This window comes from Clinocottus analis, unplaced genomic scaffold (genome assembly GCF_023055335.1).
Source record: "Clinocottus analis isolate CAN_PGR_092001 unplaced genomic scaffold, fCliAna1.0.p SCAF_11, whole genome shotgun sequence".
In the NCBI taxonomy this organism is placed as follows: domain Eukaryota; kingdom Metazoa; phylum Chordata; class Actinopteri; order Perciformes; family Cottidae; genus Clinocottus; species Clinocottus analis.
The window spans coordinates 909,640-936,042 of NW_027175832.1; the positions used below are offsets into that span (position 1 = coordinate 909,640).

Consider the following 26,403-nt stretch of genomic DNA (forward strand, 5'->3'; position numbering starts at 1 on the left):
CATTTCTATACTTGGAGATGGAGCGCGTTTCTCTCCATACAGTCAATTATATTCCTGAAACGATGATGCATGTCTCTGCACCGGCCATCCCTCAGCGGCTGCTTCTGTAAACACAAACGAGGAGACACATTCACATTGTCAGCTATCGATTGTGTCTGTTCACCTTCTCCCTCGCTCACCGGCGCACACAACCGCACAAAAGCACCGGAGTCGTTCTCTCCCTTCTGGCTCCCAGCTTGCCCTTTGGCTCACAGCGTCCTCGTGAGCGACCGCTTCCAAAACCTTACATGGTCTCCGCGTTTGAAATACCACCTCAACGGGGGAAAACACATGTCAATAAAATCTCCTCAGCTCAACAAACCCTGACCTGCCTCCGCCGTCACGGTTGGAGACGAGCTGCCAGAGAGCTGCACTTAATACCCCAGAAAAACACATTCAAATATGACGTGGTAAATAACATTTTCATATATATATATTACATTCCAGTGTGACAGCAACTCTTTGGGGAGCTGAAGGAGTTTAGATAGATAGAAACCTTTATTAATGCCCAGTGGGGAAACTCATTTGTCACCATAGACAACAACAGACAACAACAGACGAGGGTCTCAGTGCACAACAGACAAAAAACACATTACAAGAACAAACACCAGAACATGCCGTATGAAACCAGATAACAAGACACATAACTGACATAAAAGATGATGAATTTAAATCTAAAAACCACAACTGAAGGTGTACTAAAAGAGCGTCTGAGTCGAACACGTCGGCCTGTTAAATGGATCCTGCAGCGCTGCAGAACACGTTCTTTGTGTCTGACTCTGCTGGGCAGCAGGTGTCGAGGTAAACCTGCATAATTGTTCACAGCTCAGTGACAGTGAAGGAATGTTTGGTAGCATAAACATGCATTTGAAGTAGTTATTCTATTGTTTTATTCATCCCATCTACTGGTGTATGGATTATGAAAGCATGCATTCAGGCTTTCTTCTGTCATTCCTCAACATCAGAGTAACTTCTGGAAGTCCAGCTTGGAGCCGTAGGAGCTGTTCTCATGGAGATCTCCCTACATGGCTGCAAACAGCGCTGCAGTCTTTTGCCTTTTGGCTCAGCAGACGCATCCTGTCACCTTTCCTCCTCACTCTTTCATCTGCCTTGTAACTGAACTAAAGCCTCTCTGGTTCTCTCTCCATCATCGAGCCGAGTTGCTATATCATTTTACACGGGTACTTATGTTTGAGATCAGGGGCGTCACCTCATTGGCTGTCAGATGACTGAATGTGAGATTGGGTCAAGCTACCAAAGAGCTCACAGTTCTCAGGTAGATCAGATATGCACATACTGCCACCCAGTGGGGAAAAGGTCTCATTACATGCAGGAAAGCACCAGGGCCCTCAAAATGGACCCATACAATAAAACAATTATAGTGATACTCTTTGACATGTTGTTGTACTTATACACATAATCTATTGTACTATAACTAATGTAACAGCTAAAACCTCGTGTTTTTTTAGCATGATTTAAATTGTTTAAATGTGGCTGAGAAACTTTTATTTGAATGTCTGTATTGTACAGATTTCACTTGTTTACGTCTTAATTGTTGCTATTATTACTGTTTATTTATATGTTTTTCACTTAGGAACCTTTTCCAAGGGGTGTGCTAAGTCCGTCCCATAAAAAGTGTATTTATTCATTTCAGTTACAACAAGCAAATAATACAAGACATCGTAAAGCAACAGCTTGCTTTTACCACACACATTAGTGTTTAATTGCTGGTACACAGTGTTTGCTCCATATTGGCCCCAATCTGACACAAATACAACTACGTTTAAATATAAGTTGGCATCATAACATCTGGACTGTGGTTGTAGTTCATGTTGAACAGTTTTCATGGAGGTTAGATGATATTAACCAAAAGAACACCAACTGATCTTCAGGCCGCAGTTTTGGGCTTTTTTTTTTTTTTTTCATAAAACAAGCTTTGATTTACAGTTTCATATAACAAATCTCTCAGATTGGATTTGAAATGTTGGAACCCTGAGAAACCACATATACTAAATCATGCACCAAATGAGACCGACGGGAGAATGATTAAGAACTAATGACGGGATCCAAACTGGGTTAGGGCAAACATTTACAAACCAATGACAGCTGAGAAGCAGCTGAGAAACAATAGAGGACACATGTCATATCTTATAGTTTTACACATGCCAAGCATTGTCAGACATTAAACATCATATCAGGTGTACGTCCTTCTGTTGGACATCTTCAAACTGCAGACAAAGTGCTTACACACACACACACACACACACACACACACACACACACACACACACACACACACACACATAAAAAATATGTATGCATATGCTTACTTTTTAAATAGCATGTTATTTGTGTCAGAAAAAAGGAAACAAAATGTAAAATTGAATGGAATAATGTCGATAATGCATTTCAGTTTAAAGACTCTCCATGACGTCACCAACATTTACAAACTACATTCAAAAACAAATGTTTTTACAACGTCAAAACTGTCTTTGGCAAAAAATATTTCTTCTTTTCTGCAGACAAGCAGCCAGTTCCCCATCACCTCCTCATAATGTGTGTAGGGCCACGCTACGTGCAGTGACGCGTCTCGTCCAGCAGGGGGCGCTGTGGCACCGCAGCGGCTGATCCCAGCAGGAAATCAAGTGTTTTGTCTGGCGCCACACGAAGTGTTTTCACTCATTGCCAGAAAACAACGGGCATCCCTCTCTCGTGCTGCAGACACGAGGAAATAAATAAAATAGGAACACAAATATATAATTTACCGCGAAAGCTTCGGTTTCAAAATACACGTCGAGCAGCTTGAAACGGTTCCTGATGACGCTTCATAGATCCAGCAAACATTTGAGCAACCCCACGTCTTCTGTGTGACCTCAACCAATCCATAATGACCTCTGACCCCCCCGGGCCTTCGACGTGGTGCTGTGGGGAGAGGTCGGTCTGCTGGACGTGTCACTCCGTCCGTCTTAGAGGACAAGCGAAGAGGACGATCCCCATGTGACGTCCTGTCAGCCTGTGTAGTGGGCAACGCTCCCTGGAGAACTGGTTTTGAACGCAGCCTTCGGGCTGGCTCCGCCCCTAACGTGCCAATATAAAAGTCACCTGTTTGCAGGGCCCGCCCCTTTCGACCTTGTGGTGGCTGGCAGTTCACCTTCTCGCTGTTTGCTTGTGCTAGTTGTTTGCTTGTGCTAGTTGTTTGCTTGTGTTAGTTGTTTGCTTGTGCTAGCTGTTTGCGTGTGCTAGTTGTTTGCTTGTGTTAGTTGTTTGCTTGTGCTAGTTGTTTTGTGTGTGCTAGTTGTTTGCTTGTGTTAGTTGTTTGCTTGCGCTTGCTGTTTGCGTGTGCTAGTTGTTTGCTTGTGTTAGTTGTTTGCGTGTGCTAGTTGTTTGCGTGTGCTAGTTGTTTGCTTGTGTTAGTTGTTTGCTTGTGTTAGTTGTTTGCTTGTGCTAGTTGTTTGCTTGTGCTAGCTGTTTGCTTGTGCTAGTTGTTTGCTTGTGCTAGTTGTTTGCTTGTGCTAGCTGTTTGCTTGTGCTAGTTGTTTTGCGTGTGCTAGTTGTTTGCTTGTGTTAGTTGTTTGCTTGTGCTAGTTGTTTGCTTGTGCTAGTTGTTTGCTTGTGCTAGTTGTTTGCTTGTGCTAGCTGTTTGCTTGTGCTAGCTGTTTGCTTGTGCTAGTTGTTTTGCGTGTGCTAGTTGTTTTACGTGTGCTAATTGTTTGCTTGTGCTAGTTGTTTCCTTGTGTTAGTTGTTTTGCGTGTGCTAGCTGTTTGCTTGTGCTATTTGCGTGTGCTAGTTGTTTGCTTGTGCTAGCTGTTTGCTTGTGCTTGCTGTTTGCTTGTGCTAGCTGTTTGCTTGTGTTAGTTGTTTTGCGTGTGCTAGTTGTTTGCTTGTGCTGGCTGTTTGCTTGTGTTAGTTTGCTTGTGCTAGTTGTTTTGCGTGTGCTAGTTGTTTTGCATGTGCTAATTGTTTGCTTGTGCTAGTTGTTTCCTTGTGTTAGTTGTTTTGCGTGTGCTAGCTGTTTGCTTGTGCTATTTGCGTGTGCTAGCTGTTTGCGTGTGCTAGCTGTTTGCGTGTGCTAGCTGTTTGCGTGTGCTTGCTGTTTTGCGTGTGCTTGCTGTTTTGCTTTTGTTTGATGTTTTGCTTTCGCCTGTTTCTTTGACTTTGCCCTTTTTAGCCTTTTGCTTTAGTCTGTTTTGCTTTAGTTAGCTTAGCGTTTACCTGTTGTACTGCGCCCGTGTTTCCTGTTTTGTTTTGCATGGTTTGGTTATTTTGTTCTGCATGTTTTGGCTTTGTGTTTATATTTTAACTCCTGTAATACATTTCTGGTTTATTCTATAAAACACGTCTCTGGCCAATATCAGTTCTGAACCTGTGTGTCCTTAAACAATCAGGGTTGTTGGACTTCTATTTCTTGGGGTGCGAGTCCTCAGGTGGCGTTGTCGGTTTCCTTTATATTCCTTTCATTCCCTTAAGAACATTGTCACACCTGCAATGAGCTGCTGCCCGTAGGCCTCGCTCTCATTAGTCGACCCAAGAGGAGCCTGAATGATGCGTCTTCATGGTCTGCCAGCGGCACACCGCACATCACTTTCAGGGTTTATTACGGTAAATTGGGAATATGATTGTCTTTCGGGTTCCTTCGTGCCCACCGTGCGACTTTGGAGCGCCAATGACAATTAGTCCTCAGGAAAAAACCTATCCAACACCTTTCTGTTATGCCAAGACATCCTTGGACTGTCATGATTTATTTTTTTTTATTTCCAGGTTTGTGCAGTTTTCCATTTCCTCTGTGAAATGCATTGTTGAACAAAATCAAGTATGAATACTGTCATAGAGCGTATTAGTTTTTGTCCCTTTTCCAGTGTGACTGCTCTGCTTGACATGCTTCTGCAATTCCATTAACACACAGATAGGAGTGTGTATGCATACATTTTCTTTTAGTTTATCTAAAACGCGTTACCAAAGCTTTGTATTATTCATTCAATTTCTTCTATGCGAAAAACAAAATGGAGTACTTGATGAAGGTGCCGTCACTGTGAGAGATTTTAACTTTTTAGGGATGAAAGTGCTGGAGGGACTCTGACCCAGTGGTGCTTTAAATCTGTTTTCTCATTGCACCTGTCTCGTGCCCCGGGTAAGATCTATACACACACACACACACACACACACACACACACACACGCATATTTGACAGGTCATCTATCAAGCCCTCAATGAGCTGAGGATCTGGGGAGTGTGGTCTAAATGAGAAATCATTGACTGGGAAACTGTGAGGTAATGGGCTCTGCTTCTCATTGGATGAGGGGCTGACAGCAGACGGCTGAGCCGCCTGCGTTCAGAGTCGACTAAGAATGGCAGAAAGAGGCACATGGAAAAGTGTTGGAGTGATACAGTGAGATTGGAACTGTTAATTGCTTTCCCACTTGTGCTCAATGATTCTAAACGCAAAACACAAAACACTGATTAACAATTAGTGATGGTCAACAAGTCAATGCTGAGTGAAAGTGTTTTTCAGAGTGTGTATTACAGTAGTAATTACTAACATAACACACATTCTGCGTGCAGAGCAAGCTTTTGACATTTAGGATTTGACATGCGCTTTGTTGTGTGTGTGTGTGTGTGTGTGTGTTCCCTGTAATTGAGCCTGCAACAGGCCGATACTGCTTCAAGCATCACCTGGCAGCAATGTTTATAGATCTGGTGATGCATGCTGGGAGAACAGATAGCTTTCAAAGGTCAATGTTAATATCAGAAGGTCAGTGTGTTAACTCTGCGGCATTGTTTGTTTGCATGGCTGCATGAATATAACTGCTGTGGAGGTGTGCTTATTATCTAAATAAATGTCCGTGTGCATTGTTGTCCCACGGCCAAGTATCAGTTTACATTCTCCGTCCTCCAAGGAAAAAGCTTTGAGCGCCGCTGTTATGACATTTATTGATGGCTTGTGCATTTATTTATGAATCCCTTTGTTCTTTTCTGCTGTCACAGCCACATCACATCGTGTGTGTGTGTGTGTGTGTGTGTGTGTGCAGTGTGCATTTTACATGTAATATGAGAGAAACAAAATGGATCCTTTTTTAAATTAGAAATGCGTTATCTTGTGGTATAAAACAAAATATGAAGAACTAAATCACAACAGATTTATCAAACAAAAGGTAATCACAAACTCCAACATTCAGCTGTTGCTGCGATGCAAAATTGCAAAACAAAGAGATGTTAAATGAATCAGTCTCATATAATGAATGAAAGTTAAAAAAAAAAGAGCTTTTCGGATGTTCATTCAATAATATTGCAATACTATTGTCTCGTGACTTAAGCATTAGCATCGTAGCGTGAGGCCTCCACCAGCAGGGAGTAAAGTGTTCAATGCTGTTAACTAACAGACGGCAACATGTCTTCCAATAACCAGAAGATGTATTTCCAGGGTTATTACTCTATCAGCTGTTCAGTTTAAATGATCACCTGAACAGGTATCTCAGTCCGCTGAGTGCGTCCGTCAGTAGTTTCTCTCGTGATCAAGTCAAACTGAAGCTCTTTGAATCCAAAAGCAGCGCTGCAGTTTCATTTGCTGCGTTTGGCCGAGGTCGCCCTGTGACGGGGATCAGTGTACGGCAGACAGAGGCCAGATTGATTTGACCTCCGTTTTTCTCTCCCCCTCCACCGCCAGATGTTTATCCCATTTGGCGTGACGGGCTCGGGGTTGTGGGCTGTAGCGTGTGCGTGTTGCGTGTGTGTTCTGTCCACACGCCGCCCGACAAAGCTGACGCAGACTGCGGTTGATAGATTGTACTGAACTATCTGTCACAGGCCAGGGGAGTAAAAGACGGGTCGGAGGAGACGGAGGGATGCATCCTGATGATGTCCCCGCGAAACAAACAAGGAGCCGGGGAGCGAGTGGGATGGGCTGTCACTGGGAGCCGACGCGAAGTGATGAGCTGTCAGGCTAGTTTTGTTTCTCCTCATTAACAAGTCCACCTCCTAAATGTCTCTTCTTTTTTTTCGAGCCAGGAAACTACTTTAAGGGCTTCTCCCCGCTCAACTAGCCCATGATAACATGTTGAGAGATACAAAAAACAATTTACCATGTGTCAAATGCTTTTGTCGAGGCACATCTTTAGAAGGGGGGGCGGTGCATAAATTGAAAGGTGTAGAACGGCGGATGTGGCCGAGGCGACACAGTTAATAGGAGACTTTCTTAAACGCTCAGAGAACCTCATTAACCTCTTCTGTGATTAGAGATCCCTAATCACGAGAAATGAATGCATCCTAATCACCACGGCCACCAAGTGCAAAATAATTAATCAGTAAATTGCTGGTTTAAAGTGCATTGTCTGGGGTGATGTCGGGTTTAGAGGGATTTATTCTGTTTTGTGAGTCCTGCGTACAGTTTCTTTTTGGCACCTTTTGAGAGATGGATTGGTTGCTCGCTGCCAGAACATCGTCTGCAACAGATAACCTGATGGCAGCTGACAGGGCAGAGTGACTGAGGAGGGGGAGGCGCCGCTCCGTTACCCATCAGCCTCTGTTTCAGTCAGCTCCACCACCTTTGCGCGTGATGACGATGCACGTGCACGCGCACAAAAAGAGTAAATAGGAGCGCGGCCCGAGCTCGCGGTCGTCCTCCGTCTCGCTCGTACTCGCACACACTTGAGGAAGGGCGAGCTGTAATGATGCTCGCTGCGCGCCGAGCGGCGTCTCCTCATTGTGTTGTTGTGATTAATGGCAACTTAAGAGCTTGAATCTTGAATAGGACCAACGTGAGCTAACGACTTATTAATCAGACGGCGATACTTAAAGCGAAGAACGCTTTTACCGCCTCTCTCCGAGGGGAACTGGAGTGTAATCCCTCTTCACTCTCTCACACACACACACACACACACACACACACACACACACAAACAACACAAACGTGTATTAAACCTGTTCTCTATGTGGCTGCTGGATATTTGGAAAAGGTGCTCTCACGTCGGCTGGTGGAGGGCTGTGTGCCCGTGTGTGTGTGTGTGTGTGTCTGCAGTGTGTGCAGATAGCAGGGGACGGGTACCATCAGTCTGGGCATCATTGGCAGATTAATGAGCGGGCTGTATTTAGCTCCGGCCCCGTCTCTGTGTCTGACCTACTGTCAGAGAGGCGTTCTGCTCTTGAAACTCTTATTTCCTGCATGAGACCACAAGCGGGAAACACTAACCTTCAAACTTCTTTTTTTTTTTTCATATTTTCTTTATAGACGGCTGATTGAACGCGACCGGCTGAATTTTTCGCAGCCAAGTTCCATTTTTAGTCCACTGAAGTAAATAGTGTGGAGTTGCAGGGCGCCGTGTGAAGAAGCCTCTGCCAGTGCAGCTTTTAAGAGAACAGCGTCCCCTCCAACAACCAGCCCATCCTGCATCGCCTCGCTCTCTCGAGTCGTGACCCAGAAAATACGACCGAGGCCGGGACTCACCGGCGGGTCCTGACCCTCTGTTTGGGGAACGCTGGTCCAGAGCGCATCTGTATTCAGCCCGGCTCTGCTCTCATATTGTCAATGGCCAGCGCCCAGACGCCTGAAGATGGATGGAGCTGAAGCCAAGCCTAATAACCAGTCCAGCCCCCCGGGGTGGGGGTAGCGCTGCACTCCTCTGTCACCTGGGTCCCTGCACTGTCTCCATATTGACTTAGGCATTTCATTTCCATGCATTCATATTCATCAGGAGACAAATGTTTCCAGCTTCGTGGTCTCTGGGAAACTCCTCTTTCTTCCCCGTGTGTCTGTTCCTGCCTTTCACATTGTGTGACATTATAATCATCCAGCTCTTTCCTCTTTTCACCGACTGCATTCCCCTTACGCCCATCACACATCTGAATAATGAGTAAATACCGCCGTTTCCAAAAAAAATGTATTTTTCATCATGAAGGCTCGTCCTTGTGTGCGGCCGGTTTATGTTGTTTTGTATTTCCTGCCTGACTCCACTGGAAAACAGAACAATTGTGTTTGTTTTTTTGTCTTTTCCAAGCAGCCGCACAGGAATCAGGAAACAGGAGACGGCGAGGAGGAACGTAAAGGTCACGGCACATCGGTCACAGAGAGGAAGATACCAGCTGGATGTTTACAGGTCAAGAGCGCAATAACTTCAGGGTCAGCTCACAGAAGGGAGGGAAGGGAAAAAAACATTTAAATCAAACAGCAGTCAGAGAATACCGCTGCTTTTTTATTTAGTCTTGAATCCTGAACAGAGAAATGGGGGAATGGAGGAAAGATAATAGAACAGGGATGCTGCACTCGCAGGCTTAACCACACAGAAGAAATCAGGCCACAGAGAGAATGAGAGGCTCTCCACAATGTTGTCGGCTCGGGGCTGGTGTTGGGCTGAAGCTCTCCAGCTGAAGGAGGCGAGTGCTTGTGTGGCTTTGTGTGGATCATTATCTGAGTGCTGTGTGGGTGAGCGGCTGCACGCGCGTCTGTATTATTGTATCCGTATGTGTGCATTGTGAGGGAGGATGTGCGACGGCAGCAGCACAATTGTTCCTACCTCCCTCGTACTCTTCCTTCCTCCCCCATCCTCCTCCTCCCCCGCCACACAGCCCAGGGCGTGGACAGCAAACAGGGACAGATTGCTGTGTGCTGCTCCTGTATTTGGAGAGGACCTGTGGAGTCGTAGGTTATGATGACTGGCCGGGTGAAACATGAGGCCAGGTGGCGATCATGCGCCTGCACGGCAGCCGGCCCAGGGGGCCGTGCTGTGTGGCGCCGTGCGATAGCGCCGCTTTTCACCGCACCATTAAAAATGACAAACGCTCTCATCAACTGCTTCCTCGTGTTAGCGACCGCCGCCCGGCGCGTCCCAAAGCAACCGCGTCGGCCCGAGTTCATCTGCCGGCATTTGGCACAGCTGGAAAGAACCATTTATTAAGTGCGAGTCACTTTTGATTCATAAGGTGTTGTGATTTTTGTCATTGTAAAGGTTAGAAGCACAGGAGCACAAAGAGATGGATGCAGGAAAGATGCCGTGTAGGCGTGTTGGGGAACAAAGGGTGAAGACATTAAAGAGGGAGGTGTGGCTCAAGATGAACTAACAATAGTTCATAAGATTGAGGCTCTCATTCTATAAGCTGCATAACATTTGGAAAACCCGACTGTTCCACCCATTCATCTCGTGCAGGTAAAGCAGGTAAAAAGTATCTGGGCCAGCGTGCTGTGAAGAGACAACACTGAAGTGTGAGGCCGTCCAGGGGCCGCGGGTCAATCAGGACCTGCAGGCTGCAGATTAACAACCCCATCCCAACGCTGCAGCTCCAGGGACGAGGGGGGCGCGTCCAGCCCAGGACAGGTGTGTGGTTCTGGGCCACGGGGCAGCGACTGCCCCCTTGGAGGCCTCGGCCCTGTGTGCCCCTGAGGGGAATTACCCATTGTGTGGACCATCTGTTGAAGCACATGGAAGGGGGGAGGGTGTGTGTGTGTGTGTGTGTGTGTGTGTGTGTTTAATATCATTAGGATGTGCAGGTTGATTTGCTGACGCTATTAAAGAACATCGTCAGTGCAAATGATGCTTTTACGTGTGTGTGAGAGAGAGAGAGAGAGATGTCTAAATGTCTAAAATGTAAAGGGGGGGGGAGAATAAGCACACGGTCCATTTAGGAATGAACATAGTGAAATACCAATCCCTCTCGTCTTGTCAGGACGGTATTCATGTCCAATAGGAGAGCAGCAGCATCCCGGTGGACCGGGACTCCGCCGTTCGGACTCTCCTCCCGTGGGGACGGACTCGGGCTCCTTGTGAGCTCTGCGTGCAGTAGCGGACGTCACCCGAGTGGTGGCGGTGTTTCCCTTCAGTGGAGCGGACGTCGCCTCAAATAGGTCAAGGAAAAGTTTTGTGTTTTGACAATGCGAGATGGGCGGAGCGGCCGGCCGCCGATTGGTCGCTGAGTTTCAGCTCCCAGCCGGTGATTGGCTGCGGCTCTCTGCTGCGAGCAGGCAGTGTCGGGTCTCCCCCTCTTCCTCCTCTTCCTCCCCTTCCCCTCCCTCCCCCCCGCTGCTCCTCGCACCCCTCAGCCCCGACACTCCGCTCTTCCCCGCCGCTGATTGTCACACATTGTTTACTACGGCTTGAAATGTGACTCACAGCACCGGCTATCTGCTGGAGTAGCGCGCTGACCACTGAGGGATTCTTTTGGACGCGCACCGTGCGTCTTGGTGATTTGGGGACGGGCCGTGGACACTACCTTTCTGCCATGGCAGTGGATTTGTTTGCGCTTTTGTGCGTGCTGGTCAGCACATCCTCTGCGATGGAAGGTAAATGCACGAGTGGAAGTGTGCGTGTTTGTACATGTGGGGACGCGCCTCTCCAGTGCGCGCAGTGTTTGGAGATGCGTTCTGTCTTCTGTCCGTTCAGCGGCGCTGGGGACACGGGGACACGGGACGGCGTCCACGTGGATCGCAGCAGATTGTCGTGGTGATCTTTATTCCGCGCGCGCGTCCTCTCACTCCGCTGCTCGCGCCGCGTGTAATTGTGCAGAAAAAGACTTTAAATGTGTCTCATCGCTGGCGGTAGTTTATCACTAGAATGTGTTTCCTCTTCCTCTCGAGTCGCTGTGCATCGGGAGTGCAGGACAGGAGGAGTCTCCCCTTCACGCGGTGTTATTTTAAGCTTCTCGTTTTCCCACGAGCAATTAGTTTTTCACAGCTGGAAATGAAGAGTCCGCGTTAGAAACCTGTCAAAGCTCCAAGGTTCCCGTCACGTTGAACATTGAATTGTGTGAAACACTATTATCAAGTGAGTATCACCCCACGGAGACAAACTCTCTCTCTCTTTGTGACTGGAGGTCTCCTTGTGGCTTGGATTTTTAAAGAAGGCGTTCATTTGTCTTTCTCTTCATCATGAGGACTTTTAGCACTCTGTTAAACAACAAAACACTCAATCCGCCTTAACCCCTCTTCCTCAGGTTGCCCTGTATGTTTCTCTCTCTCCATTCTCTTGTCTCACTTTGTGTTTGTGCATCTCCAATTTCCTCGTTCCCTCTTCACACACTATCTGGACAAGCGGCGGTGCCACCAGTCGCCTAATATCTCCTCCGTTAAACATGTTTTTCATTTCCGCTGTGGCACCCTGGGGACCCAACACTGACTGGAGCCTCGGCCGTGGGCTGATGGATGGATATCCGGGCGGCGTCGTGGAGCCATAGTTTCTTCTCTTGTTTTATTGTACAGTAGCTCATCGTCTCCAATAAGACGCACAGAGGAACACGCATCTCCTCCCTGAAGCATAAATAAGTAAATCACACATGAAATGAGTTTTTCACATGCAGCGTTCCTCTTTAATCATTTACTCCTCTGCTCCCTCGCCGCGCTCGGCCTCGGCCGCGCTCTGTAATTCGGCGGTGGCGTCATTGTTTGTGCTCGTCAGGCTTCATCACGGTTTGGGTACCGGAGCTTCAGTGAGGATGCAGATCTGCAGCTTCACATCTCCACAACGTGAGGAACGAGGACAGGAATGTAGATTCGGGGAGGCGAGTGGAGGGCGGGGCCAGGAAAGGGGCGTGGGACGTCTCCTCTTAGAGCGGGAACAGATGGGCAGAGAGATGACCCAGGCGTTACCTCGGTAACAAGGATGAAAGTGATTTCCTTGTTTGGGTCGTTAATTGAAAGGAGGTCGTCCCATGGGCGAGTTAAAACCTGCACTGAAGTGAACTGCAAGCTGTTGCTTTTGTGTGTGTGTGTGTGTGTGTGTGTGTGTGTGTGTGTGTGTGTGTGTGTAGCCATTGACCACATATTATCTCTGCCTTTCCAGTCACCTTTAATCTGATTAGAGGCCCAAATCAGCCGATAATCACAAAGCGGGAGAGTTGTGTGTGCACGCGAGTGTGTGTGTGTGTGTGTGTGTGTTTCTTTAGAGTAAGCAGTGGCCATGATCATATGGACACATACTTGCCATGAATTGAATCTATTATTTATTTGACCTCACAGCAAACACACTAATTGATCACCTGCCGGGCGACGGGACAAACGGAGCGATGGAGGACGAGAGCAGAGCTCCAGAGTTGAGTCTGCAGCGAGAGACCAAAACAGTTTGAGTGTAAAGTTGAAGACTTCAAAGTTGTGTGAAGTCCTATCTTCACTATAAACTCTAGGCACGACTACACAGAACACACACACACACACACACACACACACACACACAGCACAAAATCCCCCACACAGGAAGTCCTGATATGCAAACAGAAGTGCATTCACCGACACGTTATTGGAGGAGCGTCAGAGCTCGAGCAGAGGGCTAACAGAGGAGAGGAGGACGGGGATTTGCATGCCATTAGGAGGAGAAGATGTGCAGAGCTCTGCTTCACCCGCGTTTGTCTTCTCTCCATTTTTCCATCATCTTTCCTCTGCCTACTTACTTCTTCACCTCCCTTCTCCGCTCATTCCTTCATCCTACTCTGTCTTCCTCAGTCCCTCTCACTAATCTCCTTCCCTCCCTTGTCTCTCCTGCTCCCTCTGTCCTGCTCCCTCTCTCTTGCTCCCTCTCTCTTGCTCCCTCTCTCCTGCTTCCTCTCTCCTGCTTCCTCTCTCCTGCTCCTTCTCTCCTGCTCCCTCTCTCCTGCTTCCTTTCTCCTGCTCCTTGTCTCCTTCTCCCTCTCTTCTGCTCCCTCTCTTCTGCTCCCTCTCTCCTGCTCCCTGTCTCCTGCTCCTTGTCTCCTGCTTCCTTTCTCCTGCTCCCTCCCTCCTGCTCCCTCCCTCCTGCTCCCTCTCCTGCTTCCTTTCTCCTGCTCCTTGTCTCCTGCTTCCTTTCTCCTGCTCCTTGTCTCCTGCTCCCTCTCTCCTGCTTCCTTTCTCCTGCTCCTTGTCTCCTGCTCCCTCTCTCCTGCTTCCTTTCTCCTGCTCCCTCCGTCCTGCTCCCTCCCTCCTGCTCCCTCCGGTGTGCAGACGCTTCCTGCCACCAGTGGTGGTAATGCTCCTCTACTTACAGAGCCATTGCTTATTCCTTTTTGCCCTTAAACCAATTAGACCTCGATAAGCCTGCTCGTTTAACCGCCTGCAACTGGGAGGTGGAGGCTAGAGGAAGGAAGAAAGGGGAAGAGACAGTGGTTGGAAGATGGACTACAGCGATGGAGGGAAGTCAGCGACTTTCAGAAAACATATTTTTAATGTTTTATAATTGAGTGTCTTGCAACTGGACCAGGCTGTGAAGTACAGGATGTTCAGCGCCACGCAGCAGCAGCTTTCAGAATAAGAGCTCATGAGTGACGTGCTGGAGCCCTTCAGGATGTTTAGTCCCTGTGCTGAAGTAATGCCTCGTCCTCAGCAGCCGAGGGCGCGCCGTGCAGAACGGTGAAGCTTCCTGAACAAACAATATTTATGATCGCTGCAGTATCGGATAATAGTCCTGGAGGTCAGCACCGCACATCGTCCATGTACGTTAATAAGGAGAGTGAGAGCGGTGTATTGATTGTGAAGGTTAGACCGGGAGCCCTGCTGAAGTGTCCTTGAGCAACACAGATACTCGGCTTCAGAGGCGCCGTCTCGCAGCTGAACCGCTGCTCTGACCTCACTGTGGAGTCCAACCAGCCTCCTGGGCCCCAAAGCATCACTCTGTTGCTGCTCTGTTGGCCACTTGGTTCTTCTCTTCTCTGCAGTGCAGCTGGTTTTGTGTTGAAGCTCATTATAAATAAAGTTGTGGCGTTGTGAATACAACACACAGCGTTGCCGGTCCACCTTCAGAGACCCAGTCGGTTTGCTCATGAGCCGAGGCGGTGCTGGATGACCGTCAGGCCGCGTCATTCAGACATTGAACCCTTCGTGCACAGGTTTGAACAAAAGGACCGCAGGCGGGGCGGTTGGTCATCGCGTCGCCTTTTTAACAAGAGAAGCACGTCGCCATTTTGGAAATTTCGCAACGCATCACAAATATCCACCAAACTGTCTAACATTCTTTCTTCTTCTCAGAATCGTGTTTCATTTGATGTATTCCACACCAAATGAACCCGTTTCGTGGTTTTTCTGAGCAGCTCGATCACATTGTCGTCCAAACAAACAGCATCGCTTTGACATTTAAACACAAACTTAAATCCAGTATAGAAAACTCAGCACATGGTGATTTAGACTGTGAGACTGGTTCTGTGTTGTGTTGAGCGTTCTTCACTGTGTGTGTGTGTGTGTGTGTGAGAGTGTGTGTGTGAGAGAGAACCAGCTGTGCAGAGGAGGCCGCCTGTGAAAAGAGTCCTGTTGAGTCTCTAATGGATGTGTATGCACGGTTGCTCCTTTTCCCCAGCGCTCTTATTTCAGATGGTTGGAAAGGAGAAGAATGAAAACCTGGGCCGACTGGTCGAGGTTCTGGTGCTCAGAAGACGTGACGGATTGTGTGTGTGTGTGTGTGTGTGTGTGTGTGTGTGTGTGTGTGTGTGTGTGTGCGTGCGTGCAGGCGTACTTTTGGCCGCGGGCTCGACTGCTGATCTGGGACAACCTGAAGTAGAATTCAATTTCCACTTCTTTGCTTTCTTATTTTTATTTTTCTACCGCTGTGTGTGTGTGTGTGTGTGTGTGTGTGTGTGTGTGTGTGTGTGTGTGTGTGTGTGTTTGTGTGTGTGTTGTACATGTGGGTCTCTGCGTCGTCAGTAGAGTGCTAAAGCCATTATGGCTGCCATGGCCTCATCCCATAATGGAGGCTTTATTGTGCCCACAGTGAAACAGGTCGGTGTCGAGGTGCTTACGACCCCGAGTGAAACCCTGCAGAACCTGCATGTGACCTGCAGAACCTGCATGTGACCTGCAGAACCTGCATGTGACCTGCAGAACCTGCATGTACCTGCAGAACCTGCAGGTACCTGCAGTGCTTTTTCACCTTTTTAATCTGAACGTGTGGACGAGATAATGTGTTCACATATTGCATTACACTGTATACTAGTGCGTCGTTTGTGTTGCATAGTATGATTGCTGCATTCTCCATCTCTCTTTCTCTCTCTGACACACAAACATGGCAGATGCACACACACACACACACACACACGCGCACACACACACGCACACACCCCTCGCTGCTCACCTTACCCCAGAGACATCTGAGCCTTGGGAAGGCCAGATGGTGGCTGCAGGTTGGGGGCTGGTATGCATGTGCACATTTTTGTGTACGTCTCATTGTGAACGAGTGCAGAGAGAGAGAGAAGCATACTGTATGTGCACATTTGTGCATCCTGCTGCGTTCCAGCCTCTCTCTGCTTTTGTTTTCTCTCTCGCCGAGTGGACATTTTGTGTTCTCCGCCACGTCGTCCGCCTCGAGTCTTTCTTCCGCACATTCCTGCATCCTCAGATTTGCCGAGGAGGAGATGCTATCAGCGGCGCTATAGGTCGCGCCCGTCTCGCCTCCCGCTCGGCCGTTGTCGGAGCAGGTGGCCGGCTGTGAGACGAAGGGCTGAGGCCTTTATCGGCCCGATCTCGGGGATAAGCGGCCCCGCGGCATCGACGACATACGAGACACATTAGAGCGCAGGAGGCAGAGCGGTGACGCTCGGGACACAGTTCAAGCTCCAACTGTGAGTCGTCTGTTTCCTGGTCAAGCCAGTTCTCTCCAATGACACACACACACACACACACACACACACACACACACACACACACATCCTGGCTTAATGTGCACACCAACACAATTATAGACATAAACCTCTGAGCCACACCTCGTGGAAAATGGCAATGCGAGTAATTGATTGGGAGCAGTGACCCGGCTTCCCCACCACTCAAGGATGGGAGTGTGAAAAATGTGCTTTTCTCTTTCTTTATCCGTCTGCCAGGCTGTTCCCCTCCATTATCACCTGTCCCAGCGATTGGGTGACAGTTGTTCAGTCAGCGGGAAAGTGGAGCCTCTTCCATATTCGTCCAGTCGAGAAGCGAGAAGAGAAAACATCGATGATGGAGTCTCATAACCCGGCGTTCGCGCTGCTCGGCTCCTGAGGGCCTCGCAGCCCCCGTCCACCACAACTCTCCCTGAATTGGCCTCAGCCTTTTTTTGACTTGACTTCTAGATTCTTTCTTTTTTTTTTCAATGAATTTTAATTAAACCTGAGAGCACGCTGCCCCTCCTTCACCCCCGCTTCTCCCAAACCTTCCTGCCTGGGAATAATTGGTTGTTTCTCCTGGCTTCTCTCCCTCTTGTATCCCCCCTCCCTCCCTCACCTGCCTCCTACCCCTGCACTTTTTTTTTATTTTAGTGGAAAACAGATGCATTTATGAAGCGTTTCAGGGTTTACTACAAGGGGAGAAAATGAAATCTGAGTCTGTCTGTGAAGACGTGATGAACGCAGCAGGAACAGGAACAGTGTTGAGGCTGCTGAGGTCGCATTGGAGGAACAAAAGGCTTCATTTATGATCGTTCTAACGAGATCTGTTTTTGAGTCTGTGATTTAATTTGACTTTTAAGCCCGGCGGCTTAAGCGCTGCAGGTAGAGAGAAGCAGCACTTCCAGTGTGTGGAAAAGCTTTTAAAGCGTCCAATCAAACTGATACAAACACCAATTTAGCTCTCGGTGTACACCACACACTGTTTACACAACAAATTGATTGCTTCTGGAGTTTAAACGTCCAATATGTGTAGTCGCTATACCGCAAAGGGGGAGAAAAATACAACAACTTTGCGGTACTTTTTGAATTTTAAGTGAATCGGCAGCCCAGAGGAGGCTGCGTCTGCAGCGCGCAGAGGAATTAAAGGCAGAGCGTTAATAGGTCTGAAATTACGGATGGTGGTGGAAGCTGCTCCACTTCTGATTAAATAAAAGCCGGCTCCTCCACAGGCTGTTTCTCACAGGGACTGACGAGCACACAAACACACACCCACACACACAGTGTGTACACACACAGAGCCTCAGCACTTACACAGAGGCAGCCACACACACACACACAGCTTTGATGTGTAGAAAGGAAATGAGCAGAGACGCAGCGCTAAGGGCTCGGCCCGGGGCCCGTCCCATTATTAATGAGTTGGTGCCAGCGCCGGGTTCAGGACATGTGGACATATTTCACCGTTCCCCTGACCCGCTCCTCGCCATCAATGTAATCTCTTATTAAGCGTTGGCTTCTTGGCAAAGAGCGGGGATGATGGAGAGAAATTGTGCATGAATATTTGTGTTTGACTGCGCGTGTCTGCGTCGTGAGGAATGGAAACTGTGCGGCGGAGAGGAAGGAAGTGCAGCTTCTGAGCGGGACGCTGATGAGGAGCCGTGGAGGCAGAGCAGCGCTCGCCCTGCAGAACACTGCATCCCTCTGCCGGCTAATCTCTGCCTGTCTCGCACTGTCCACTCCTCTAGCTTAAGGAAGAGAGCATTTTGGAGGTAATTAACTATTGATTTGAAGCGTGGAGGGTAATGGGAGATGAGGAGACAGCGTCTCCATCCCCCTGCAGGGGCCTGGATCACTAAAGTACAACGAGAAAACTGGTGAAAGAGACGTTTCCCTAAAAGAACCAGAGGGTTATTTAGCTTTCAGCTTCTGTTCTGTGGATTCAGTCAAAAAAAACACAAATGGAAACCCAGCATGGGAATTAATCACGATGAGAATATCTGAGTCTGTTATCTAATATTCAATCTTACTGAATACATTCTCCCAAAGCTGAATATGCATTATATTCATGACAAACTGATCCCAGCCCATGTTGGCCTGTTGACCTCGCCGGCCCGTCATGAATAGTTATGACTGAGGGCCGAGGGGACTCGTTTCAAAGTCGTTCAACCTGAGGTCACATCCCAACCAAACACACGGAGCCCATCCATCTTGCTTCAATATTCTTATTATTAACAGATGCACAAATAAATCAAGTACAGCACTGCTCACATGGAGACAGCAGAGGATTCCTTCCTTTTGTGTTGTCCTTTCACAGCTGCATGTGCTCCTCTTTTTGTGGGAGGCGAGCTAGAGGACAAGGATAAGGACTCATTTGTGTAAGAGAACAGAGGCGAAGAGGGACAACGAGGCGGAGGGGAGAGAAGGATGGGCCAGTATCTGCCTAAGATCTTATTTGTGCTAATGAGGAGGCTGGTGGCTCTGGCTGCTAACCCTGAAGCGTATACAGCTCTTTCCAGTGTCTTTGTGAGAGTCCTTGCATGTCTGCTGGGAGTGGGATTCTCCTTTTTTCTCTTAAAAGCAAAAGTGGAGCCTTAATAAATGATGCTGGGACGACTGTTAGAGTCACGATGTGTGCGTACTCGCTGCTAATGTGAGCTTGTTTGCTCAGGTTGCTGCTAATGTCTTGATGGAACCAGTTAGCATGGCGTTCCCACCAGTTAGCATGGCGTTCCCACCAGTTAGCATGGCATTCTCAGTTAGCATGGCGTTCCCAGTTAGCATGGCGTTCCCAGCTGTGCGGCGCTCCTAACCCAAACCTGTCCTGTGCTGGCGCTCGCTCAGCAGTGTACGAGTCAACCCCCAATTGTTGCCTCCCTCCTCATCCTTTATTCCTATGAAGTCTTCCTCCCTCCCCCCGCTTCTTCCCAAGGCTGCGCATTTAAAGCGGCGTGTCTTTGATGTGCGCTTCACACACTGTTAGACACCCACTCATCAGATTGACACTGATGTCTGGGTGGAGTCCGCCCATTTCTGAGATCTTGGGAAATGAACTGCTGGGACGCGCTCTGCGCACACGTGGCTCGCCGCCCGGCTGCGTCTCCGTGAAGCAGAACGTGGTCGTGAGTGAACGGGTGCGTTGGTTCGAATGCAGAACTCTTCCTCTGCGGCCGCCGCACTCGGCTGGCGACGCGTCGCGACGACCAACGTCCCCGCTGAGTGTAAATGTGCGGCGGTGTTCTTGGCTGTGTTTTACAAAACATCAGTTTTAGAGGAAATTCAGACAAATATCAAAGGATGCAGCCTTGACATATACGAGATGAGAGATTATTAATGCATAACATCTAATGCTCGTCTCTTTTATCATGAATTCTATTCTATCTAAATGCCCGCCAGCACAGCCTTGGAGTCCTACTACGGGCTTAGTGAATGATGATGTATGAAGGCCTAACTTAGTGTGTGTGTGTGTGTGTGTGTGTGTGTGTGTGTGTGTGTGTGTGTGTACTGTATGTATGCAAGGGGCTATTGTGCCCAGTCATTTACCTTCGCCCGTCTTATCTTTTCCTTAACTTGCCTCTGCAAGTTTGTGTGAGGCTTGAAAATGACCAAATGTAAAAAATAAATCCTTCATCTTGTGATGTCCTATGAGAATGTTGTCCGTCACACATTGTCGATTTCTGATTTAATCAGGACCCGGCAGAGCCGCGGCAAGGCGTGGCTAACGTGTGTCATTTAATGAACTGCTTATCGTCATTTGTCCTCTTCTGTTTTTTCCATTTTACTTCATTACGTCTTTGGGTTCTGAGGTTGGTTCTGCCTCTCAGGTGTTGTTCTGCCACCTGCAGCTTCACACAATGTCAACACATTAAGACTCTGCCGCGGATGAGCCCGAGCTGCACTTTAATACAAATGTATTTTTAATATTATACTTTAATACGGTTTCAACAGCCTATTGAGAGATGTGCGTTTCAGACGAGGCTGAGCTCTGCTTTGTTAATATGGAGGGAGGTTTGTGTCTTTTTTACCTGAGCAAATATCTTGTCTGGAAGTAAACTATCTCCAAATATTTGCTCTCAATTCCAAAAATTTCTCTCTAAAAAAAAAAAAAAAGAAATTGCTCTAATTTGCTTTAGAGATTTTTCTTTTTTTTTAAAGAGCAAATTTCTTTTTTTTCTTTTTTTTTGAGAGCGAATTTTAGTTTTGAGCTTTTTTTTTTTTTTTTTTTTTTTGGAAAGCAATTTTTTCAATTGAGAGCAAAGAATTGGAGATAATTTATTTACAAACTAGAAATTAGCTCGAATAAAAAAAGACACAAATCTACCTTCATACCTGCAGGTCATCTTTTCAGTGTTAACATACTGAAGTTTAATCTTTTGGAAACTGTGCGTGAAAATTGGACTTAAAAATCCAATTTTAAGTCCCAGCATGCCCCATTCAGACAATCTTTTGGCATAAAATACGTAATATTTTCCATTTTTGAACGAAACGACTGAAACTCCTCCCTAAGAGACCAACACTTTGTTTTATTGTGATTTTTGTTGCAGATGCTGATTCTTTAGGTCCTAATCTTTCCATAAAGGTGTTTTATTGACGCTCCAGGAGGCTTTTCTGGGGGAATCTGACTCATATCGTGCTGGATGTTCATAGTTACCATCAAAATATCTTTTAAAAGTATTTTTTTTTGGCAGAAATACATTTTTCCCAAGACTTTGCTGAACAAATACATAAAATAAACACAATTATAGTAATTCATTTTGCATTCCTACGACGACTCAAACGCAGGGAAAGGAGGTCTGGAGGCGACACTGGTTCCAGAGTTTTCAGCAGGTAAATGAAGCACATTGCTCATTCCCTCCGACCGTTCCAGGTAGACGCTTCATGTTCCAACCTGTGTTGATGTTAACGCTCGCTGTGTAATGCCATTTACTAAACGCTTATCCCGACAAAAGCAGCTGGCCGTGCAGAGTCATGCAGGGATTTGTTGCTGTGTGACCGTCTCCCTGCCTTTTGTTCTGCACGCCAAAGCTTCAGTCCGTCCGTCCTGAGTCAACAACTCAACAGGTAGCGCGCCTATTTGTATATTTCTAAGAGCTGTGCGTGACTGTGTTGGCCGCCGCGATTTGCAAAGTTGTCGTTTGTTTGTGTTTCCATCTAATGAAATAGTGAGACACATTCATGCACGCACGGGTTTGCACTAACGGGTATGTGTGTATTGATACACCTGCTTTTTTCCATGGAGTGTGTGAAGTGTCTGTGTGCCAATGAATGAAGGGCTTTCATTAAAACGTTAACGGCCCACCTGATACCAGCCGTGTTTACTGTTGCTGCTCTCAAGGTCTCAAAAGCTGCTTCTACTTCTCCAACAATCCCCAAAGACAGCGTTCTTTTTTCCAGCTTCGTGAAGGCTCTACCTGACATGTGGACTCGCCTCGCCCAGCCCAGGAGACGCATGTGCAATGCTCTGTCCATGTGATGTTTAATAACTCCTGACAAGGTCACTGTGGGAGTCCCTGAGTGCGTCTCTGTGTACTTGCGTAAGCATGTATGAAAAAAAAAATCACTCTGCCTGCTCTGAAAGGGCTTTCAGACACCTGGCAATGATCGGCTGAAAGAGGACACCTTCTATCTGCCGTTATTGACAGTTGAAAGCGTAGAGAAAGCGCGGGGAGTGACTTGCATTTCTGCACATGTTTTCAATCAATTTGGGGCTCGGGTAATGCTTTGAAAACCTGCTTCCTTTGATAAACATCACGCGGCAGCTTTCCAAAAGATAAAGCATGATGGATGGTCACAGTGTTCCTGAAAGAGCCAAAAAGACCAAAAAGCAAACACAAACCCTCCCCCCCTCCCTCCCTCTTCCTCTCTGACTGTCTGTCCGTCGCCTTGGCGCTGGAGATTGATCGCGACTCGTCCGGGACGTATGAGCGCTGCGATCATATCATGGATCACAACATGGGGAGCGAATGACAGATGTCGTAAGCACCCGTCCTCTGTTTGTTTGAGAGGCAAAAGTCTGTCTGATGGATTGATTGCGTTTGCTGGATACGAGGATGATTTGTCATCTGGTGCGTCTCTTGGTCTTTTTGTGAACATTTAACCGGGCAAACAAAGGATTTATCTCCTATAGAACAATGCCTCAGTGTTAGTACGATACAGCAACCTCAGAGCACGGATACCTTTAGGTAACATCACATACTAACAATTGCCTTTCTGCATTGTGATATCCTTCTGGATCTACATGCAGCAATACTTTAATGGAGCAATTACCCAAATTGCATTGTACCACATGAGCATTCTCTTCAGATTCAATCTGACTCAAATAAATTGGGCTCCTCACGAGGGTGGTGGTTGATGAGGGGGAGGGGTTAAGTGTGTATCAGTCAAGGTCGTTTTGAGTGGCATATGCATCCTATTTAGCAGCCGCCAATCCTACTGAGCAGTGTAGACATGAAGCGGTGCTGACAGGCCTGCTGTGCTGTGATTGCTACAGTCACACTGGAGATTAGTTACAGACACACACACACACACACACACACACACACACACACACACACACACACACACGGGGTCCTCTGTGCGAGCTGGACAGTTGATTGGGTCATTAATATGGACAGTCATTTCTATACTAACACACACTGATTGCTTTGTCTTTCACATCTCGGTGACATCAGCACATTGCTAATTGACAGATAATTGCCAATAATCATGAGATGGATCGGTGAGAGTGCAATTAATGGAGCTCGCTCCAGCGCGCTCGCTCCTTTCAGGAATCCGGTCTGATCGGTTTGCCCTCGTTTAGTAAAGCAAGTCAATCCAATCTTTTTTTTTCGAGAGAGAGAGCAATTTTTGAGATCGTCGGCAATGCTTTTGTTGCAAGTTCAAAGCAATTGTTCCAGAAATGTCGACGTCTTGTGGAAATATGGAGGACGCTGTATTGCAATGTGGATTGCAGTGTTTGCTGCCTGTGTGGGAGACAGGAGCTCGTAATGGATCCTGTCTGCTGGGAGAAAATGGAGGAAATCGCTGGGAGCTGGAATGCACTTGACTCGCTCGTTTGGGTCAGTGAAGGAAGTGTGTGTGTGTGTGTGTGTGTAAGTGCAGGTGTGTTTGTGTGTTGTCCAAAACTGTGTTTGCTCAGTGATAGAAAAACTGAAATGCGATATGAATATCCTCTCCATTCTTCCATGAAAGTAGCTGAAAATATGCCTGAAAGGGCCCCATTTGGCCGGCTCCCAGACAAAGGAGCACAAAGCCCTGATGACGGCGAGCCGGGGAGGAAATGGCTCCGCTCGGGGCGACATAATAGCGGAATATTCTGGAAGTCACAGAAGGGATTTATGGAAGCAATAGTATTTTTCTAACATTCACTGGAGTAGTGTGTGTGTGTGTGTGTGTGTCTGACATGCTGACCCTCTTTGGTGTGTGTGCGCGCCGCGCTCTGTGTCGTGCAGAATGTGTGAATTGGAGCCTCGCCTCGCCCGTCAATCACATGAACAGATCATTAGAGGTGTCGCAGTCAAATCTCTCATCTCTGGAATCATCTGTCAGACTGAAGCGTCTCCGTCTGTCCAGCTGCCAGAAACTCAACGAGTTCATGAGCTGAAGACACAAAAAGGGTTCGCAAACAGTTTTTCCTCCTAATCTGTTGCTCTGCCTTTTTTATTTCGTCCAAACAAGGCTCTCGATATTGAAATTCCCTTTCTGACGATATTGCTTTAAGAAAAATCGGAAAAGATTTGAGTATTACACATAGAAATATGCCTAAATATGGATATATTTAAGCTGTTTGTTGCAGTACCTCTAAGTGGCCACAACGTGCAGTAGCAGCAAATGTTACACGAGGACTCGCTGAGATCATTCAATTGAATTCATATTGTTTTTCACAATCTGTGCAACGTTCTCTGACCCAGGAGCTCACATCGGTTCAGGGCTTGAAGTGAGATCAGTTAGTTGGTAACGGTCCTGTACGTCCTGAGCGCTCATCGTGGTACGAGTTTCCATGTTTGAGATGCTTCAACAATGAAACACAGAAGGCAAGACAAACATAGCATCTGGTGCAAACAGGTGACACACAGCTGAACATCGTTCTGCTGTGGTGGACATGTGAGGACCGTGAGCATGACAACATCTTGCTGCAGCATTAGCATTAGCATGAATTGTTTCGCGACATTTTCAAAGTGTGCCTGAAAATCGTTTGACAACTGAAAGGAAGCACGTTTGTGCCTGTTCTCTCTTCCCATGATCCTCCTGTGTGCAGGCGATGACTCCATCTTGGGGTCCATATGGACGCCATGTTGGAGGCGCGCTACTCTCTAACAGTGGGGGAATACCAATTAGCAGCACATTTGCTGAGGATGGCATAGAACCAGAGACCTGTCACCTCTGCTTCACAGCTCTGTCTTTGAAGACATGCATGTGTGTGGGTGTGTGGGTGGGTGTGTGTGTGTGTGCGTGGGTGGGTGTGTGGGTCTGTGTGCATGCATGTGTGTCCGCATGGAGGGAGGTAGAATCATGTTACGGCACCTGCTTCGCAGCAGGGGATGGAACTGCTTCAACAAGGAAAGGTGTGTGTGTGTGTGTGTGTGTGTGTGTGTGTGCACGGGGGTTGGGCAGGGTGTAGCATTGGTATATTATGTGTGTGATCAGAGGCAGAGCAGCATCTAAATGCATGCGGTTACTTGTAATCAATGCTACCGCGGCTCCCTTTGGGTATGCTAATGCCTTCTGAAATGCTAATGCGTTTCAGTGCCAAACCCTTAAGTTGTATCATGTGAGTGAACGAGCGATCATGCACGCCGTGGCAATGAGATGGAAATCTGCTTGAGGAATGTCATGCAGCATCTTGGGAGAATGAATTCCTGAACACAATTACTGAAGGATTCCTCCCGCCGGCACCGGGTTCAGTGTGATTGTGAGAATTATTTGAATGCAGTTTAAAAAGTCTCTTTGATCTCTGTGGTGGAAAACTGATGCTACACAAAATGGTGGGTCGTCCATCGAGGTGGACCACACCTGTGAAAGAGAAACCCCCCTCGTGTGTGTCTGTGTGCGCGCTGGCTCGGTTGTACGTCGGGTGAAGGAACAGCGTGTGAAGGTGGTCGGGGTTTATGTTTGGTATTGTTTCTTTTGACTGACCTTCTTCACACACACGCACACACACACACACACACACACACACACACACACTCTTACCAACATTCATCACATGAACTCCCACAAAACTCATCAACATTGATAAATGCATGGTCCTCTCTTCCTGTCCAGCAGGAGACATTTTGTGTGTCTCTTTTGTCGTCTCTGCTGTGGACTCTCAAATAAAAACCAGCCAAAAGGTTCTTGTACACTCTGGATACAAGGACACAATTTGAATTGCCCTCTTGCAGAGCAACACACATGAAACCTGCACAGTAGCTGATGTTCTCTTTAGTCCTGCACACCTTCACATGGCAAAATGCTCATCAGCTTCACACAATGCCCGGATCAATGGGTTGCCATGTTAACTAGGTACATGCAATTTATTTTCAGTTTCTGTTCAGCGTGAATCAATAAACCCCCCCCCGCCTCCCCATCACAGCACCAGGTTGTGTAACATGTTGGTGTGCTTTGTGTTCGCTCGGATGATGTCTTCTGACAGTTGCCCACATTTCTGGAATTAGCTTTGTGTAGCGAGTGTGCGAGTGCATTTCTGCTCCGTGTGTGTTTTGGGATAATTGTGCCCGCTTGTGTGTTTGTGCGTGTCTGTCAGTGTGCATGCTAATGGCAGCTGACGGGGCCCACGCTTCTTAAATTAGCCTTGCTGTCTGGCCCCTGGGGAAGGAGGGATGTTCAGATATAAAGAAGCCTCCATTCTACGATCC

General features: G+C 47.5%; 1 protein-coding gene across 2 annotated transcripts in view; it reads left to right on the forward strand.

Moving 5' to 3' along the window:
* The first annotated feature begins 11,080 nt into the window (after positions 1-11,080).
* Positions 11,081-26,403, forward strand: part of LOC137801677 (ephrin type-B receptor 1-B) — a 131,998-nt gene continuing 116,675 nt past the window's right edge. For both annotated transcript variants that reach the window (XM_068599028.1, XM_068599036.1), the window contains exon 1: positions 11,081-11,303. In XM_068599028.1, coding sequence (XP_068455129.1) covers positions 11,243-11,303 — 61 coding nt within the window. In that variant the 5' untranslated portion in view covers positions 11,081-11,242. The remainder of the gene's footprint in view (positions 11,304-26,403) is intronic.